Source organism: Cupressus sempervirens, chromosome 9 (assembly GCF_028749045.1).
Source record: "Cupressus sempervirens isolate cs-2001-9-10 chromosome 9, ASM2874904v1, whole genome shotgun sequence".
Lineage (NCBI taxonomy): Eukaryota > Viridiplantae > Streptophyta > Pinopsida > Cupressales > Cupressaceae > Cupressus > Cupressus sempervirens.
In genome coordinates this window covers 262,647,564-262,668,153 of record NC_143126.1, presented here as the reverse complement: position 1 = coordinate 262,668,153, position 20,590 = coordinate 262,647,564, and the positions used below count along the sequence as shown (strand labels likewise).

General features: G+C 37.9%; 1 protein-coding gene and 1 pseudogene across 1 annotated transcript; both read right to left on the bottom strand.

Moving 5' to 3' along the window:
• Nucleotides 1-13,572: 13,572 nt before the first annotated feature.
• On the bottom strand, nt 13,573-16,129 carry LOC149538457 (disease resistance RPP13-like protein 4; annotated as a pseudogene).
• Nucleotides 13,573-19,578, bottom strand: LOC149538456 (pentatricopeptide repeat-containing protein At4g21300-like). Its single transcript, XM_089799782.1, has one exon. It carries the CDS (start codon nt 19,469-19,471, stop codon nt 16,946-16,948), a length of 2,526 nt encoding a protein of 841 aa, XP_089655908.1. The 5' UTR covers nt 19,472-19,578; the 3' UTR covers nt 13,573-16,945.
• Between the last annotated feature and the right edge of the window lie 1,012 nt (nt 19,579-20,590).

The following is a 20,590-nucleotide window of genomic DNA, read 5'->3' as shown; positions in this document are numbered from 1 at the left end:
TAATACCAACCGAGCCCAAGAGGGCAGAGACTTGGGTGTACTAGCAAAAATACTTATGTCCAGAGTTTGAACCCACAACCTCCATAGAGGAATAGTAAGCCAAGTAAGAATATCTGTGACGACCATCAAAGGAATTAGCAAAGCTCCAAAGGTAGTGAAGAAACCAAACTAAATCAAAGATGGTCCCCAATCTAAAAGGATGAGCACCAAACCCAACTAGAACAATTTTGTGTGGTGTGGAATGATAACATCTGATAACGCACTGAAGGAAAAAAGTTTGGGCTCTCTCAACAGAGGCCCAATCAAACTCCAAGAGGGAGGGGGCCCAAATAGTAGAGCCATAGAGGATAGTTGGCTTGACCAGGGAGTTAAGAAGGTACATCTTAGTCATGGTTTCTTGAAAGTGGTGTTGAAAACATTGTTGCTCAAGAATAGCAAGGGAGTCAAGCCCCTTGTTGACTCTGGGCTACTTGGCTAGTCTAAGGTTGAATTGAGATCCAAAAAACTTAACCCCCAAATCAGTATATGAAGTTACAATCTTGATCTCAATTCCTGGAAGAAAAAATGGGGGTGTGATGGCTTCAAACAATTGAAGACCATAATCCAAGTCTTGCCCAAAGTTACAACGAGCTCACGTCAGTCACAAAAAGAGACCAAGTTGTCAAGGAGTCATTGAAGAGCATCAGAGGAAGATGCTAGGAGAATCACATCATCAACAAATAGGAGAATAGAGGTCAACATGTAATGCAAGTAACAACCATCACCAAGGGATGAGCAATCATAGAGAAATGCCTCAAGCTCATCAATGTAGATGCAAAAGAGTGTGGGTGAGAGACGACAGCCCTGTTTCACCCTGATAGTGCTCTGGATAGGGTTAGAGAAGCCCTATATAGTCCTGAATCTTCACACAACACAATCATATAACCTCATAATAGCCATAAGGAGAATCTTTGAGATCCCAATGTATTTAAGATGCTGAAAGAGAGCCACCTAAGGAAAAGAGTCAAAGGCTTTGCAAAAGTCGACAAAACAGTAGCAAACTTTCATCAAGCGATAGCAGGCCTCCTTAATGATAGCTTGTAAGGTCAAAATGTGATCAATGATCTAAAAAATGGTATGAAACCCAGCCTAACCTCTAGCTCAACAATGTTGTTGATTGAGCTCTCTAGACAAGATACCATTTAGCATAGTCATACATAGTTTGGTGAAGGTATGTCCAACCATGGTGGTCCTATAGTTCTTGGGGTTGGAAGCTAGCCTAGATGTCATGACCAAGAGTCAAGAAAGTCGATACAAACCACTCAATTAAAGAGCACTATAAGAAAGGGACTCAAGATAGAGATACCCAACTTGAAATATTTACCCAGAATCCTTCCTCGTCTAGAGTTCTACTACTATTCATAAGTCTAATTGCCTCATAAATGTGGGAAAAGGAGAAGAGGTGACAATGGGTGGGGGGAGGATGAGATGGAGAGGGGATTGGCTAGGAATATCATAGAGGGTAGAGGTGCGGGAGGCAAGGGAGTAAAGGTCTAAGGTGGAGGGAGGGGGGCTGGCGGGGAAACATGGTGAGCCAAAAGAGCTTTGGAGACTGGAAGAACGTGGCACAAAGAGATCTACACTATATCAAAGTGAACTTTTGTTTCTTATGGCGAAGAAAGTGATGGTATTCGAGTCTCAACTGAGAGGAAGTGAGTGGAGTAAAGAAAAGCATGCGGTGAAAGGATTTGCAATCCTCATTGAACCACTGGTTCATGGGGCAAGACCTATGAGTGGGGAAAGGGGTGAGTAAGGAGGTGTAGTGGGGAATGGAGAGAAACTCCCACATGGCAGATGCAAGTGAGTGGAACATGGAGGTGACATCCCTGAAGTCGGAGAAGGGGTCCTAGGGGAGAAGTCATCTGAGGTGATGGATAAAGAGCTCTGTATCACCATTGGTGAAGCAAAAAATATTGTGAGCATGGGGTGGAGAGGGGGGAGGCTGCCAGAAGATGAGGGGTAAGAAGAAGAAGATAAGCAAGGGAGAGGAGGTGTCAAGGGTCCTTGAAGGGTGATGCTAAGGAGGGCATGGTCAGCCAAAGGAAGGCGAGAGATGGTAAAGTGACAAATGAGAGGGATGAAGGAGGCCATAGAGAGAACATAGTCCACAATGCTAGCACCACCACCATGTGGCCAACAAGTGAAGAGTTTGGAGCCAACAAAGAAAGAGAGCCCATTCAAAATCACTAAGTCAAATGATTCACAAAGCTGAAGTAAATAATGATCCTACCTTAGAGAGTCAATGCAGACCCACAGAACCAAGATCAGAAGCATTCATACACATGGGATCACCCCTACAATCATGTAGGGGAGGTTGTAGGTCTTTGGTCCACACGTTAAAGTCTCCCAAAATGATGGTGTCCCCCATGGAAGAGAATCTAGTAATGTGCTTAAGAAATTCCTTTTAGGGGACCCCATCCTTAGAGCTGTGAACTATATAGTACAAAGATGCTAGCAAGAAGTAGCAAATGTGATATAAGTATCTCTATAGAGCGAGGTCCCTCAATCAATGTGAATCCACATGAACACGGCATAGCTGTCAGAGTGAAGCAAGCAAATAGTACCAAAAAGGTAGTCCTGAATAAGACAGACGACCCCACCAAAACCTCTGACCCCATCAAAACATTGAACTTCATCTCTAAAAGAGGAGAGTCACTAATAGCCAAAAATACTTGGAAGAGTTACTACATTAAGATTTCTAATGACTACATATTTACCCTCTTGTCTAGCTACCATAATGAGGGCACAAGCTTGCTTGAGTTCTGCTACTTGTGATCGGGTGAGGTCCTCATCTAGGTAGATCTTAGGGGAAAGAGAGAATAAATTTCTCTTTTCCCTAAGAGCCCGCAACCTATCAGAGAGGGAGAGGAACTGGATGAAGAGAGTGTCATTTGGGCCTAACCAACACTTGTCAAGAGTGATGTTTGAAATGTCCAACTGATCCTTGAGGAAAGAGTATCCAACAGTTGAGGGATCATCAATGGAGGGGACACCATAGACTCAGATTCACCTAATCCACTCATCATCCATCTTCCTTTGTACTAACTTCTCAACACTTGAAAAGGGGAGCTTCAATCGTAGAGCTACATAAAGAATCCCAAGACTTCACCTTCAATTTAGTTTCCATTAATAGTGAAGAATGCCTATCCATGATCTCTGATTTTTTTCTTTGATAGTGTCTAACTCCCTGAGCTGAATGGTAGAAGAGTCCAGATTAGCCTTGAGGCCTATATTTTTAGCGACTAGAGATTGTACAGTATCTTGTCAAGTCTGGTTCTTGGATTCCAACAAAGCCAACCATTTTGTAAGTTTAACATAGAGTGATGTTGATTGAGCAACAATGTTTTGTAGGACAGCATTAGCAAACTCTATTGTAGTCGAGCGATCAGCGAGCTGTTGGAGTGTAATTGGATCAAATAAGGGTGTCATAGCTCATAAAGAAGGGTGCTCCTAAAAATTCACAGCTTTACCATAGACTAGACATTTTGTCAAACACATGTCACAATGCCACCAAATGCCCCCACACAATAGTGAACAGAGGTATACTTCACCAGGCAGACATTCTGTCAAATGGTTCACATGCAACCAAATGCTACCTTCTCCCCCAACCTGTGTGTTAAAGGCAACAACAAGGACAGGCTCTGATAGTTGCAACTCATGTCAAAAGAGTGAGTGATAGTAGACTGGCCCCACGTAGGAATGGTATCGACAGTCACAACTCTTGACAAGGAGAGTGGACTGGCCTTGCAGACAAAGCACAATTCTGGCCCCACAACACTGGACACTGGCCCTGGCACATAGCTCTAGTTGTAGTCGCAATCTCACGACAATCACAGTCACACGACAATCACATCTCTCATGGCAATGGCAAGGAAAACTCACGGCAATAACAAAGATGTCAGGTTTTGTCAACGGCAATCTCACGATAGTCGCACACTAGGCAATGAAATCCATAGTGAATACCATCATAGCTCTAATTGCAATTGCAATCATAAGGTAAAACATAAATCACAAGGAAACATAATGCAAATGAGTCCAGATTTATTAAATCACCAGAGGGTTTAATTTAAACAATTAACAGGATACATTGACCATACAAGGATGACATTGGCTAGATATGAACAACTCAATCACTAACTCCATGTGCCACTGCTAGGAATATAAGTCCTACACACTAAAATAGATGATCAAGTGTAATTGCATATAATAACATAGCCAAAGCAATAAATACATTAAATAACTTAATTTAACCATTTTTAAAATTATTCTGAATAATCCATTAACATCACTCACTCTGGCATAAAGTATCACGAAGCAAGAATGAAGTAAATAATTGTTGGTGTAAATAAGTATTTACTATTTACACTTTACTTAAGTTTACTTAGGTTAATGTATTATTTTATTATTATGCACTATTTTATTATTTCTTAGGTGGGACACTTAGGAGTTTGACTACTCTTATGAGTTGTCATGTTGACAACACAGTTATTCACACTCCTAATTTAGCACATCGTGTCTACAAAATAATTTTGTATGCTACACCTTTATAGGCTTATCCTCTCATCATCACACTTACTCTTGTGCTTAATGGAGGATAACCCACAACTAGTGGACATGTGCCTAGTTGTATGATTTGTCATGTTGTTGATTCCTATTCATTCTAAAAGCATTCTAGAGGCCTTTATATATAGGCACTCTTAGTGTACTTTCATATTGAATGAATATCATATTGTCATTCTGATCATACTCTATTGGTCTACTATTGTGCTTGTGCTTGAGTTCATTGATCTTGTGTGAATTTTTTCCTAAGGAAAATTCTTACATGGTATCAGAGCTGAGGGAGATTCTCTTCACATAGTCATTCAAGACCATTCTTGCTTCAACACCTCAACCCAGATCTGGAGAATCTGGAGAAATTGGGAGCGTCTAGAGCCAAAGTGGACCTCGCCATTACATTTGGAACGTCGATTTGGTAAAAACTGGCTATAAATTCACCTATATTGGGCTAAAGTCAATTTTGAGGCAAATTTTTTTTGCAAACTGGCACTCGAAGGCCCTAATTTGCAAATCTAGTATGATCTATTAAATTTGTGCATTTATTTTTTCTCTCCAAATATTTTCAAATTTTTGGGGTTTTTTTGAAAAAAAAAATTGCCCAATATGGCCTGCAGAGAATTTTTTTTTGCAGGAACCGGTAGTGACACCTTGGCCCTTGCAAGCCGAATATTCCATTGACATCTTCAATATTCAACATTTTTATAACAGTCCGGTTAAGTATGCCCACATTTTCGTGCCGCATGACCAAATTCGGCAACATTCAACACAAACTTGACAGTCTAGCTTGTTTATCTAACCTTCGTCGGGCTTTGTTTTTAAAAAGCTCTTGGAGTTATTGCAAGGTGAATGTGGGATAAAACCCACACCACCCCACTGACCGTGTATCAAATGTGGCCATCACAGAATTGATTGTCGACTGCCAGATTTACCACCACTAGCAGGAAGCCCACAACCACCGGCATTTAAAAGAAATCTGACCACCATGAGATGCGCCCATTGATTCCTATTCCAACAATTGCAAAAACATCTTCAACGACCATAAAGACACCCCAACGACACTCAGTTTCTAGCCGTCTGCATTTAAAAACTAGTCACCACAGACTTGAGCTTTCTAGTGGATGCTGCATCAATGGTCATGCATTGCTTCTATAATAGGGTCCACATATTAGACACGTTGGACAATCCAGGTGCTAAGCTTCAGCCGATTAAATCCTCCTTCAATAGTTGGAACCTTCCTTTGACGATGCTACATCAAAGACCTCTAATAGTGCAACCTAAGTGTCCACATGGCAACTCAAGGTGCCACGTAGACTATGAACCCCGCCATGTCACCCTCTAGATAGCTTAGCATATGAAAGCCCACATACCTTTCCACATGGAAAATCTCTACAATCTGTACCATGATGACATCATCTTGATGTCACCTGAGGACTGAGTTTTTGCTAACGTAAGTGGTATGCTATGTTAAATTTGATGACAATCTCATTTTCATCTAGGGGAAAATTAGAACTGCTACAATGGCTATTTGACTGTCAAATTTAACCTCATCTTTTGCCGATTAGAGCCCTCTCCAGATTCATTTTTTATTTGGCAGTCCAACTTTGGGAGGCCATATCTCAATCATCTGGGCTCCAAATCAAGGGCAATTTTTAAAAATTTTGGGTAGAATTTCCTAAAAAATTTAGTGGTGTAGTTCTTTTCTAGTTTTGGTGCACAGATTTGTCAAAATTTGCATCTTTTGGTGACTGTACCTATCCAATCCTACATTTTGCAACTTCAATTGCTCCGTACAGGCTCATCTGAACTTGAAAACAGGTTCCATTTTTTTTGAAAGTGTGTTATTTTTTATCTACTTTCTTGATATACAATCAGATTATAGGGTTGTGTGGACAAAAGTATCACTTTCAGAATTAGGTTCTTTTGTGCATTGTAATGCTTTGATATATCTTTAAAATTGTTGTATATCTAAGATATATTGTAATGTTCCAATATTGAACTCCATAAGGAGGTTGTAAAAAGAAAAAATCAGAAGTCCACTAAGGCCAAAATTAGCAAGTGGCTATTGTAAATGCAGTACATATAAAGTGCCAAAAACATCTTTTTTGGGAGGGTTTCTTGATTGAGTGAAAAGGGGGCATGTTCTTGGTGTTGTGTTCTCCTTTTTCTACTGTTTTTTTTTAAATTTCTTGCATCATGGGAAATTTCAAGTCTCCAAAATTAACACCACATAACTATGCTACATGGTCAATTAAAATGTGGTGTCACTTAATGCATAATGGAGTTTCTCAATATGTAGACGGTACCCTTCCTAAACCAACAGGTGATCAAGTATCTAGAAGTAAAATCTTTGCTTTGGAAATAGCAAATAGGAAAGCCCTAAGTGATATTTGTTTGGAGGTTGAAGACAAGATTGTCTATCAGATCCAAAAGTCTCATACATCCAAGGAAGCTTGGGATACCCTCAAAAACCTATATGGTAAAGTGTCTGAGGAGGATGTTTACAAAATTGAATATGAGCTTGTCTCCTTAGATCCAAAGACATTTGATTGTATAAAAGACTTTATCATAAAGGTGAATAAATTAAGAACGAAACTTGATGATTGTGGGAGTCCTATTAAAGATGATAGGTTAATCTATCCCATTCATAATGAGCTTCCATCTGAGTACTCCACATTCATTTCTTTTTATAACACCACAAAAACTACATTAGGGGTTGCCTATTAGAAACTCTCTTTTGATCGTTATGCTCAATTGTTGGATAAGAAGAAAAAAAGTTGAAATCAATGGGGATTCTCCATTCATCCCAGTCTAAGGCATTGGTGGAAAATAATGAGGGTTCTCATAATTCAACTAGTCAATCTTCAAATAAAGGAAAGGGCAAGAATATCAAACAAGAGGATGCAGAAAAGACAACACCATCATCAAATCAGCAAGGCAAGTCTTCCTCGAATTCAAACAAGAAGGGGGACACTAATAAGGAGAAGAAAAAGTGTGCCTATTGCAAGAAGTTGGGTCATGATGAACATGAGTGTTATCATAAAAAGATTGATGAGTTAACGAACATCATAAAGAAACACAATGTTCCACTGCCTAATGCTTATAAGGAGAAAGGATTGTCATCATCAGATTCAAAGGGCAATGGGCAAACACTCATGGAAAATTCAAGTTCTTCAGTGGAATGGATTCTTGACTCAGGTGCCTCATATCATATGGGTTCTTCAAAAGGAGACTTTTCTTCATTGAAGCAGTCCAAGGTACCACACATATCTTTGTAAGAGATAATACAAAAATGGAAGTTGAAGGGAAAGGACAAGTGGAGATGGAAAATGGGGAATTCAAATATGTTCTCTATGTTCCTAACCTAAGCTCTAATCTCCTCTCAATTTACCAAATCACTCACCTTGGAGATGGAAATAAAGTTGAGCTCCTTCCAAATGCAGTAATTGTGTGCACTCTCAAAGATGATTCATTGGTTGCAATGGGGAAAGTTAATCATGACACAAGGTTGTATTCTTTCTCCCACTTTGTGCCTAAGTCTCCTTCACATGCTTTGTTGACTCAATCTCATCCACAAATCAAATTATGACATGAGTGGTATGGCCATCTAGCCTTCCGCTATCTTCAACAACTTTGCTCAAACAACATGGTCAAAAGTCTACCTACAATCAACTTTTCTAAGGGTGAATGTTCAACATGTTCAGTGGATATGCATCTAGAGGAGAAGTTAAGTAAAGGGAAGTCTTCAAGAGCATCAATTGTTCTTTAGTTTGTTCACATGGTACTAGCAAGTCCTTTTGCAATGACATCAGTCAGCCAGGGTCATTACATACTCACTTTCATTAATGACTTTTCACGCTACACATGGGTCTACTTTCTTCATCATAAGAATTAAGTATTGGACAAGTTTCTAGCTTTCAAGAGTCATGTTGAACAGTAATCAAGGAAAGCCATCAAAGTTCTTAGGATGGACAATGAAAGCAGATATGTGAACACAAGACTTCAAGACTTTTGCAAACTTAAGGGTATTGATCTTCAGAATCCACCAGCATTCAGTCTGCATAAGACAGATGTTGCAACACTAAGGTTATGAACTCTTAAGTCTATGGCAAGTTGCATGATTCAAGCCAAGTCTCTAGATCCTATACTTGAAGTTGAAGCTATAAGCAATGCCAATCACATACTTAATAGGTTTCCTCATAATTCCTTAGATGGAAAGACTCAATTTGAGGCATGGTGAGGCAGAAAATTAGTTTGAAACACTTCAAAGTCTTTGGTTGTCCAACATGGGCAGACATATCTTCCAAGGGATGCAAGGAACCAACACTTAGGCCTTGTACTTTCATAGGATATGAAGATGATGTTAAGGCATACAAACTTATGGATCCTAAGACTCATAAGATTTTCATAGAGAGGAATGTACACTTTGAGAAAAGTTCACCCAGCTTATCCTCTAATCCTCTTGACACTTCATACACTATGGAAATTGATAGTGACACCAATGATAGTTGTTCAAAAAATGCAGATATGTGGGATTTTATTGACAGATGCAGGGAGAGGTCACATCATCAGCACATTTCACGTGCATATATTGCCACAGTGATAGGTCTAGCACAATAGGGTACAACTAGTCTTCTAGCTCCAGCATTAGAGGATGACTACATAGCAGATATTTCAATTTTGTTCGTGGAGTCACACATAGTAGATTTGGGAGACATCATTGATGATATACATCTTCTCTTTGATGAAGAAGATCCTTCTTCAGTTGTTGTGAGGGCTTAGTCTGACCCTCATGTCCATTTGCTACATGATCGATCTTCACAGGTTTATATGATTGTGGATACTTATGTGCAATAGTTGCAGAAGATCTCTTTATCATTTGAGGAGACAGTAGGTTCTTTGGGGCAGGTTCTACATCCATCCTTGCTAGATCCGACATTGTTCTTTTCAACAACATTGGAAGGGGCGATAGTCAATATCGACACAGGGACAATTGAGCAGGTTTCAGACGCATCATTGATCATTGGGATTCTTTCTACACATAGGGGAAGCATCTCATATGTACCTATGATATTGTTTCTTCCAAAGGAGAGGAACATTATTCAGCAGTCCTAGATCAACTTCTACATCGGAGCAGTTATCACTGATCGACACTCTACAATTGGGGGAGGGGGACTATCCTCTCTCTCTTCTTCTTCTCTTTTATGGGGGGGACTTTTTTATCATATGAGGTTTTGTCCTTCTCATACTTCTCTTTTGTATATACTTGATGTATGTTGTAATGGGGGGGTCTTAATTACTCCATCCATCCATGCATCTAGTTCTTTTCATCTCTCTTTTTGGGGGAGGGTTTCTCCCATAAGGTTTTCCCTCTTTCTCTGCTTTATGAGAGAATGCATTTCATCCTAGTTTTTGTAAGCTTAAGAGCATTCCCCTAAGTTGCACTTAAGGGGGGGTGTTGGTGTAAATAAGTATTTACTATTTACACTTTACTTAAGTTTACTTAGGTTTATGTATTATTTTATTATTTTTTAGGTGAGACACTTAGTGGTTTGCTTACTCTTACGAGTTGTCATGTTGACAACACTGAAGTAAGTAACTCTAATTCAGCACATGGTGTCTACAACACCGAAGTTTGCATAATTAATTGAGTTTTCATGTAGACAACATAGTCATGCGCACTCCTAATTTAGCACATGGTGTCTACAACATAATTTTGCAAGCTACACCTTTTTAGGCTTATCCTCTCATCATCACACCTACTCCTGTGCTTAATGGAGGATAACCCACACCTGGTGGACATGTGCCTAGTTGTATGACTTATCATGTTGCTAATTCCTATGCATTCTAGAAGCATTCTAGAGGCCTTTATATACAGGCACTCCTAGTGTTCTTGCATATTGAATGAATATCATATTGTCATTCTGATCATACTCTTTTGGTCTATTGTTGTGCTTGTGCTTGAGTTCCTTGATCTTGGGTGAATTTTGCCCTAAGAAAAATTCTTACAATAACCATAGCATTAAAGCCAACATACAAACGTAATCAGAGGATATTTCTAAATACCGGATAACCAAATATCATCATAAAACATAATGTCATCTCAAAAGGCATCATCATGCAGATATGATCAACTGAACAACATAGTAATCTAACATCTATGATACTAGAAATCAAAGTATAACATCTAACCATCAGGTCATCTCAAATGTAAAAATAACATGAGTCACAAGTATCTTTCGGAGCAAAATATAACAAGGTAGAGACTGCAAACACGAGAGGCACTACACAACTTGTTTCATATCTGCTATGAAGCTTATAGTTGAAGTCACTAGTAAAGAAATTTGTAGAGAATGTGAATGAAGTTACATGTGCAAGTTGTTCAAAGTTGTAACTTGAGTTTTGAAGAAGTTCATGAAGAAATCTTAAAACGATATATTATATAATAGTAAGTTGTTGAAAAAGGATAAAGTGAGTTTAACTTCTTGTGTTTCAATGGGAAAAGCTATAAAAAGAGTTAAAAGGGAAAAAGACAATTTAGAAGAAGAATTGTTGAGTGTTAAAGAATCTAATTCAAAACTGATAAAAAGTTTCAAAGAAGTTGGAACATAAGTATGAGTACTTATATCAAGCTCAAGATTTAGAAAAGGAATTGATCAATGTTAAAGATAAAAATGAGTACTTATGTCACATGTGATTATGTAAATGAAAAATGTGATTATGTTGAAGCTAAAATTGTTTGTGATAAAGAGTGTAAGCAAGAAAGTGACAAGAAGTTTGCAAATTTTGTTTGTTATAATAGTAAGAGTGTTGGCTTGAAAATAATGAAGAAGATGAGCTATGAAGGAAATGGATTGGAAAAGTATGAACAAGGAATGAAAGGGCCTATTGAGCCCATAGTTGAAACTAAATAGAACTTGATAACAGTGTGCGTGACCTATGAGAAAGTGTTCTCATTTTGAAAACAATTCTAAGGTGCATAGCCTAAATGAGTTGTTTGAGGAAGAAAGGCTTTACAAAAGAACAAACTTCCTAGTCAATATTCATAAAAAATGAGTTGATACCAAAGGGATTTAAATCTTCATTAATTTTGTGTCTCTTGATCCTTTAGACTACTCGGGCTTATGGATACTATTAAAATTCCTTAATTCATCTATTTAAAGAACAATATTCTAAGATCAATTTTATTTCACAGAGAGAAAAGGATGAATATGACTAAATTTGCAGAACATCATTCCCTTTTCGAAAATTTCAATTAAATGCAACAACAAAAATAATCTATGACAATGATATACAAAATGATTTGAAGAAGAGACTGGATTTAAATTTTGAGTAGATAAATTTAGTATTATGTGGAAAAAAATCCAATAAGAAATCCAAGTTATTTTCACAATGTATTTTATAGGATTTTGTTAAATAGTTTCAAATTTAATGTTCTCTTTCAAATGTGAAAATAAATATTATTTGGTTTATAATATTTAACTATTTAACATTTAATTGAGCTAAAGAAAACAATCAAACTTGTGATATAAACTATCAAGATTCATTTTTGTAGTTTTTCAAGTCAAACTTATTGACCCATGTTGCATGAGTATTGGTTTACAAGAGCTCATCTCTCATGGGAATTAATGGAACACTTAGTAGTCATGCATCTAGGTGATGCTCATAGGGGTGAAACTCCAAGCCTCCCAAGGAGGTCACCTATCCCAATCTGATTCCATCTTAAGGTTAAGCTTACTTAGATTGCTAGAACTTTACTAGAAACCTCTAAATTTAGATGCTATCAAAAGTTCACATTAAACTATAATTAGGATAATTGATGATAGAAATATGACATAATAATGAATAAATCGTTTATATTACTCAAATGTTTATTTCCTAAAACATCAGTACTAGTGTATGCCATATAAGTTGTGTTTTAGGATTCAATATGCTACTTCCTAAGCTTAAATCCAATGTCATCTTGTCTACAACTCAAAAGTAGTAGAATATACATATCTTTTTCTATGGAAATTGTATCAAATTATAAGAGTTAAGTTGGATATACATAATTATATTAAGATGAGTTTAAATAAGAAATAAAATAAGTAGAAGTTTTCAGTTGTGATATTGCTACCAAGATTCAATTTTGCAATTTCTCAAGTCAAACATATTGATTGATGTTTCATTAGTAGTTGTTCACAAAAACTCATCTCTCATGAGAATAAATGGAAGACTTAACACTCATTACAACTTGGAGATGTTCATAAGGGATGTGATAAGTGCTAAGTAAGCATCACCTAGATGCAATGAGCGCTACATGTTTCATTCATTCTCACGAGAGATGGGTTCTTGTGAACTACTATTCATGAAACATGGGTCAATGAGTTTGAGCCAAATACTAGACAATTGGATTTTGATAGTAATATTACAAGAATTGTGAAATTATATGTTATATCTATAACTAATCTGTATGAAAGTTAATATCATTTATGAGAATAAAAACTACAATCCTTTTCTTAATTGATTTTGATTGGATAGAAACTTTTGAATTAAAAGAGTATTGTGAAAATATTCTGAAATTTTGTACACCATGAAAAAAAATAGCATACAGCAGTTTTAAAACTAATAATATATCATGTGCAAACTTAAGTGCAAACATTGGAGCCTTCATTGAATTCTAAGATCAATCATAGAAATAGAAGTGAGAATTCCATTTAACGTAGAAACTTTGTCATGTTTGGATAGTTTACGAGACTTCAGTATTCATTCTTTCATGCTTAATAAACCATACAAATGGTAGTGAATGATCATTTACATTACAAAAGGAAATTAAAAAAATACACTCATCCTACATTTCACTATTCCATGATGTCACTTTTAATTTTAGCATTGGGAATACTAACTTCTATTTTGTTTTATAATTCCCCCCTTATCAAGCATATGGTTCACTGCCATATGGATGAAGTGAAACTTATTCAGACTTTCAATGAGCTCAAATTCACATGAACCGTTTTTCAGATTGTCATAGGAATTTAATTTTAGTACAGCAAGGTGTGGCATCACTGCATACTCTAATTTTGGCAACTCCTCTAACAGTGAAAAATTAAAAAATTAAAAATAAAGTAGCTCAGGAAATCCCGGAGACTTCCCAAACCATTTTGGCAAATCCTCGCTATTTGTATTGGTTACCAACTCCAACTTTATAAGTTAGGCATCATTTCTAGTGTAGGGATATTGAGCACAATGGCAATTCTGTAACTTCCATTGCATCAAATTCAGAAACCACAGATCCAAATCGGCACTGCAACCTGAAGTAAGGAACGGTATTCAAAACCCTTCAAAGCTAACATTTTCTCTGATAGAGGTGGAAGATTACCTTCATAAGAACAATTGTTATCTATTGTGAGAGCATGCATCTTCACCACTGCTGCAAGGATTCCATCTTCTATGCTTTTCAATTCAACGTCATGTATGTTCACTTTGCAAAGGTTGACCAAATTAAAATTCCCCGACCCTAAGAATTCATTCTCCTCCATACATAGTTTGGAATACCAATCTAATTTCAGTACTTCCAAAGATACAAGCTTTGATAGTCGTTTTGGCGGGGATTTCTCAGTCATTGTGTGGATATCCAGATGTTCTAGGCAATGAAGTTCATCAATCCACTTAGGGAAGTGTTCTAGATTCCTACAATAAGAAATGGCAAGGAAGCAAAGATTTATTGCTTTTCTCACAATCTGATACCACAGTAAAACTTGTCTTATCTTAATTCAAAATTCTAAAGAGCTTCGAACTCCCAACACAATCTCGCAATGACGGAATTCTGGTGCCACTAAAGTCAAGTATGTACAGTACTCTTGCACCACGAAGCAGGATTGTTGGAATATTTCAAATGCGTCTATTTTATGAAAATGATAAACAGTGTCAAGACATGATGCAGAATATGCCCTGTTTCTTGCCATCACATCTACATCATTATCGTCTATGCTTCTCTTGTCCATTAGGAACCTGTGGTACCTCCTGCCCATTTGTGCAGTGAGACCTCTCTTCAAGGCTTCTTCCATACTAAATGCACATTGACTTTCTTTTGCTATGCTATTGGTGGAATCAAGCAATAAATCATGCAGTGTGGAAAATCTATGTATATGTTGATACCTGACATCCACATCATACATATCATCTACTCTCTCCACCAAACATAAGCTGTGAAGGTGAGAAATATAACTCCATCCAGTATCTGCCCGGTCCCCTCCTTGAGCAACATATCCTTCTGCTACTCACATGTTTATGAGATATTGAACTCTATTACCTCTTCTTCCAAAAAGAATAAAAAATATGCAGATTAGGGAAAAGAATCATTACTCAGCTTGAGAATCTGCATAATTGGATCCTCGGTAGAATTTGTCACTCTTAGCTGCTCCAATTTGGATTCCCACTCCCTCCACAATGTCTTATTTGCCAGAGACACTGCCACTGTTTTAACAGCCAAGGGTAGTCTCCCACATTCCCCTTTGTTTTGATGAGCAATCCCTGCAAGATGATTTGGCTGTTGATTTCAATGGAAAGCAAAGGAACAAAACAGGTTACAGCTTTGTTCTTTTGACAAAAGCTGTAACTCATAAACACAAGCATTTGTGTTGCTGCAAACATGTTTGCTTCCTGTTGTGACCACAATTTTGCGCTGGGGGTTACTCCCCCTAGAAAAGCCCAGCGGTAATACCAAGTTCTCATGCTTGGCTGCCCTCCACACGTCATCCAACACAATGAGGAACCTTGTGGTTGCTGAACGGCCATGAATCATCTCTGCTCCCTCCACCTCATCTATCCTCTCATTACAACCTTGTTCAAATATAGTTCCATGGTCAAAGCAACCTGCAACTTTTTAATAAGTTTGAGAAATAGAAGACCATATGAATTGCTTATATCTATTATTTATTCTGATGAAAACATTTCATTAAAATGCTTCCCCACACTGCCCATACCAATGATGCCAATGACAGGCATGGCAGGGTCATTGAGCAGGAGAATGACTTGTTCAACCTTGGACTCAATAGCCACTGAATGTGAATCACTGTCTATTATAGATGACCCCTTCCAGTTTAGATCCTGCACTGTACTTGTGGAAGGTTAGTCTGAATGAATGACATCCCCATCAAGCTTCAGCTCATTTCCATCTTCCATGATTAGCTCGTTCTATGTTTCAAGCTTAATCCAACGTGCCAAAGCGAAACACTAATTGAGGCTACCGAAAGCACTGACACAAGAGGATTGGGAAATTTCATTATCAGTAACTCTTGATTGAAGAGCACATTCGTCCAATATATCCTCTGCATCCCAAGCGATCTCTACAACATGCAGTAGACATCTTTTCATGGGTGCATTGTGTGCACTCAGGATATCTGCATCTCTGAGAGAGTCTTAAATTTGTGAGCTTTTTGCTCAGCCATTCACAGTCACTTCTAAAGTTACAGACAAGTGAAACCTACTTGTTTATGTCTTCTATCAACATCCCGCCAAGCTTTTCAAGAACAACACCAACCACAACAGATGTCATAATTGACCTATGCAACAATCAAGAGATTTAAACACTCTCAAATAGTACTATCAACTACACGGATAAAACTTGAAGCACTCTTAAAATTTGATGCCTCCTAAAAACTGTGATCAATACTAAACTGCAGCAATGTGAGTAGAGCAGGTAAAATGAAGCTATTTATAAGAGAATGGATAGCAAGAATTCCCAGACTTCCAAGGGCCCAAGTTATTCAGCTCGCTTTTACTTCAACTATGCTGTTCTTTTCTTTCACAGTGACTATAATAATTCTAGACTTAAATTATTCCCCAGCTTGAGCACTGCTTTTACTTTAATTATTTCCTTCATCTTTTAAACAGTGTATATGATAACTCTGGAATTCAGAAAAATCCCCTCTTTTAATTTAGCTTTACAAAACAAGGTAAACCCATCTTATTCAATTTATGAGGATGTTTTAGTCCTGCATTAGAACAAGGTTGTTTTAAGCAATGAACCTTGTTCTAATGCAGGACTGTAAATACATGCTGCTTCGCTTAGCATTGCCCATAATCATACAGGAATGTTGTTTTTATTTGAAATCACAGAACCAGTATATGCTTTTCCCAACAAATTTGTCTTGCAACAGTCTTGAAGGTAAATTTGAATCCAGTGTGGCAGTCCACATCTTCTAGAAAAATCTAATAATTGTTCCAGATGAATTGCTTAACAAACCAGATAGAATTGCCAACCAGATGGCTATTTTCCTCCATTTCCTTTAACATATATCTTGAATATGGAAAATAGCCGGCTGCCTCCATCTCCAAGGACAATTTTTACAAAAGTGTATACATCTACATTTTATGTGTTTCCTACACAAAAAACATGTACTATTTTATGAACTTCAATCCAAGTACATCCAGGTATCTTTTTTATTTTTTCATCTTTCATCAGTCGTCTTACCTTTTGAACCTCATCCCACCTGCCCACTTCTGCATAAATGTTCGACATAAGAACGTATGTTGCAGCATTTTTGGGGTCCAGCTCAGAAAGAATATTAGTTGAAAATACTCCTAACCCTATGTTCTTGTGTGATCTACAGGCATCAAGCAAACATATCCACACAGCCACCACAGGTTTAGTTGGCATTTTGATAATAAAATTTAGAGTTTCCTCAAGATATCCAGCACGGCCAAGAAGATCAACCATGCACATGTAATGATCAATTATAGGTGTAATACAATAAGAGTCACTCATGCCATTAAAATATTTGCAGCCCTCCTCCACTAAACCTGCATGGCTGCATGCGAATAAAACACAAGCAAAGCTTACATTGTTGGGGTATATTCCAGAGTGCTTCATTAGTTCAAAAAGTGATAGGGCGTCTTTACAAAGACCATGTTGTGCATACCCTGCAATTACTGCAGTCCATGAGACCACATCTCGTTGATACATTTTGTCAAAGAGTTCATGTGCCTTCTGTATGCTTCCACACTTTGCATACATGTCTATAAGGGTATTAACAACTACAACATCTGACGATAATCCAGTCTCAATAATGCTTTGATGGATGTCCATTCCCTGCTCCAGAGCCCCCATTTTGGCACAAGCGGGAAGGATGCTAGCAAAGGTTGTGGAGTTTGGCTTTACACCTACCAGTTGCATTTGCCTAAAAGTCTCTAAGGCCTTTTCAGCAAGCCCATTTTGTGCAAATCCTGCAACCATTGCAGTCCAAGAAATGACATCTCGTTGAGAAATCCTATCAAATAATTTAACTGCCTTGTGCATGCTTCCACATTTTGCATACATGTCTATCAACGAATTCACAACAGCGACATCTGACAAAAATCCACTTTCGATTATGCTTTTATGGATGTTCATACCCTGTTGCAAAGCTCCCATTTTGGCACATGCTGGGAGGATGCTGGCAATGGTTGCGGAGCTTGGCTTTATACCTGCCAATTGCATTTGCTTAAAAGTCTTCAAGGCTTCTTCAACAAGTCCATTTTTAGCATAACCTGACATCATCAAAGTCCATGAAACCACATTTCGTTGAAATGTTTTGTCAAACAGTTCGCGTGCCTTCAATATGCTTTCATATTTTGCATACATGTCTATCAAGGCATTCACAACTATCACATCTGACATAAATCCGCTTTCAATTAATCTTTGATGGATTTCCATCCCCTGATCTAAATTTACCACCTTGGCAGACGTTGACAGGATGCTTGCAAAGGTTGTGGAATTGGGCTTCAGCCCTGCCAATTGCATTTGTTTGAAACTTTCCAAAGCCTCTTCGGTAAGCCCATTGTGTGCGTATCCAGAAATCAATGCAGTCCAAGAGATTGCATTTCGCTGAGACATTTTGTCAAATAGCTCACGGGCTTTGTGAACGGTGCCTCGTTTCGCATACACGTCTAACATGGCACTTGCAACAACATCTTCTGATATAAATCCGCTCTTTATTATACTTTGATGGATAGCCATGCCCTGTTCCAAAAATCCCTTTTTGGCATAGGCTGGGAGGATGCTGGCAAATGTCGTGGCGTTTGGCTTTAAACCTGCCAATTGCATCTGTTTAAATGCCTCCAAAGCCTTATCAACGAACCCATTTTGAGCATACCCTGAAACCAGAGCATTCCATGAGACCACATCTGACTGAGGCATTTCTCTGAGAAGGCTTAAAGCCTGGTCAAAAGCACCATTTTGTGCATATCCAGTAATCATCGAATTCCAAGAAACCACATTTCGTTGAGGCATTTTGTCAAATAACTCGCGTGCTTTCTCTACGCTTCCACATTTTACATACATGTCAAGCAGAGCACTTGCAACTACAACATCTGATAGAAACCCCATTTCCATTATGCTTTGATGTATGTCCATGCCCTCTTCCAAAGTTCTTATTTGGGCGCAGGCTGCGAGTATGCTGGTAAAGGTAAGCTGATCAGGTTGAACTCTTGTTCGTTGCATTTTATTAAACAAAGTCAATGCCTCTTGAGGACATCCATATCTTCTGTAGCCTGCAATGACAGCGTTCCAGGAGACGCTGTCTCGTTCTATCATGTCGTCAAAGACTTTGCGACCATCCACCAAACTCCCGCACTTAACATACATGTTGATAAGCTTATTTTGAAAAAATGTGCTTGCAGCAAACGCAAATCCATTGTCTGTGATAAAAGAGTGAATTTGTTTACCTTCTGAAAGCGCATTCTTGGCAATACAGAGCTGCAATAATTGAAGATATGTACGAGATTCTGATGTGGGTTTTTGTGTTGCACGCATAAAGTGTAGCACCTCTTTTAACCGACCCTCTCTACATAATGCTGTGAGATTGAGATGGGCAGTGGATGGCATTGACATTCGCAACTTATGATCGAAAAAGCACATATACCCAGCATCGTCTTCGTATGCAGTCGGATGGCCATCTACTTATGTGAACAATAATTGGTGTTTGACGTGCTATCTCAACAGAAGTTCGTGGGGAAGTTGCATTGGCGAAGAATGGATGAAGGCAAGCTTGGAATTTGACATATGCCCCACCTGATATGATTTTTTAAATGACGGTTTGATCATTTCAATAAAAAAAATTGAATTTATAAATAATTTAAAGAACTTTAAATATTTTATTAATATATAGAATTTTTCATTATTAAATATTCTAACATTCTAACAGTCTTTGGCAAATCTGGAAATGCAAAAATGAGGAAAAATACCAAGGTAAGTCAAGGGTTCTTACTGAGTTTTATCAAAAACTCACATTTTAAAATATTCTTGCAGGTTCAAACCACCATGATTATTGAAAAAGACAAATTACGAAGGTTACTCAAGGATGGCCAAGCTACTTTCTTCTTTTACGAGCTTAAACACAGGTATCAATGGAGGACTCTGGATAATTTGCAGGTGTTTGAGCATACGCGACGGAAGCTGAACCAAGCTATTAAAAAGAATCAGAATGCCACTCAGGAGGAGATTTTTAAGTTGTCCCAGATCCAGGAGTGGAAGAATATTGTTTGGATGGAAGACCCACTCGGTTGGACCGCGTGGGTGGATAACTACTTTGATATTCTGCACTAGTTCTGTGGTTCTCTTTTTTGGGCTCTTGTTGTATATGATCTATCATACTTGTATTATTGCTTCTTCGGTTTTGGTGTGAGGCTCTGCCTCCCTTTTGACTCTCGATGAATTGTATATTTCTTTTGATCTCTCTATAGCTAATAGAAAAATATATTTTAAAGAGTGTTTTTTTTTAATTAAGTGATATTTTATTGTCGATGTTTTGAAAAGGATTATATTGTCAAACAAACAGACCCACTAGCCTTGCTTTCATATTCTCTTTTACAATGCAATCATGAATAGGCCTACATTCAAAGATTTTTAATACCCATCCATTACAAATAAGTGAAGTAGCAACATCAAAACCAAACAAGCAAGGGCATTAGCACCCAAACCACTCAATATAGCAGATACCACAAAAAACAACAACCAAAAGACTAATAGAGACACACC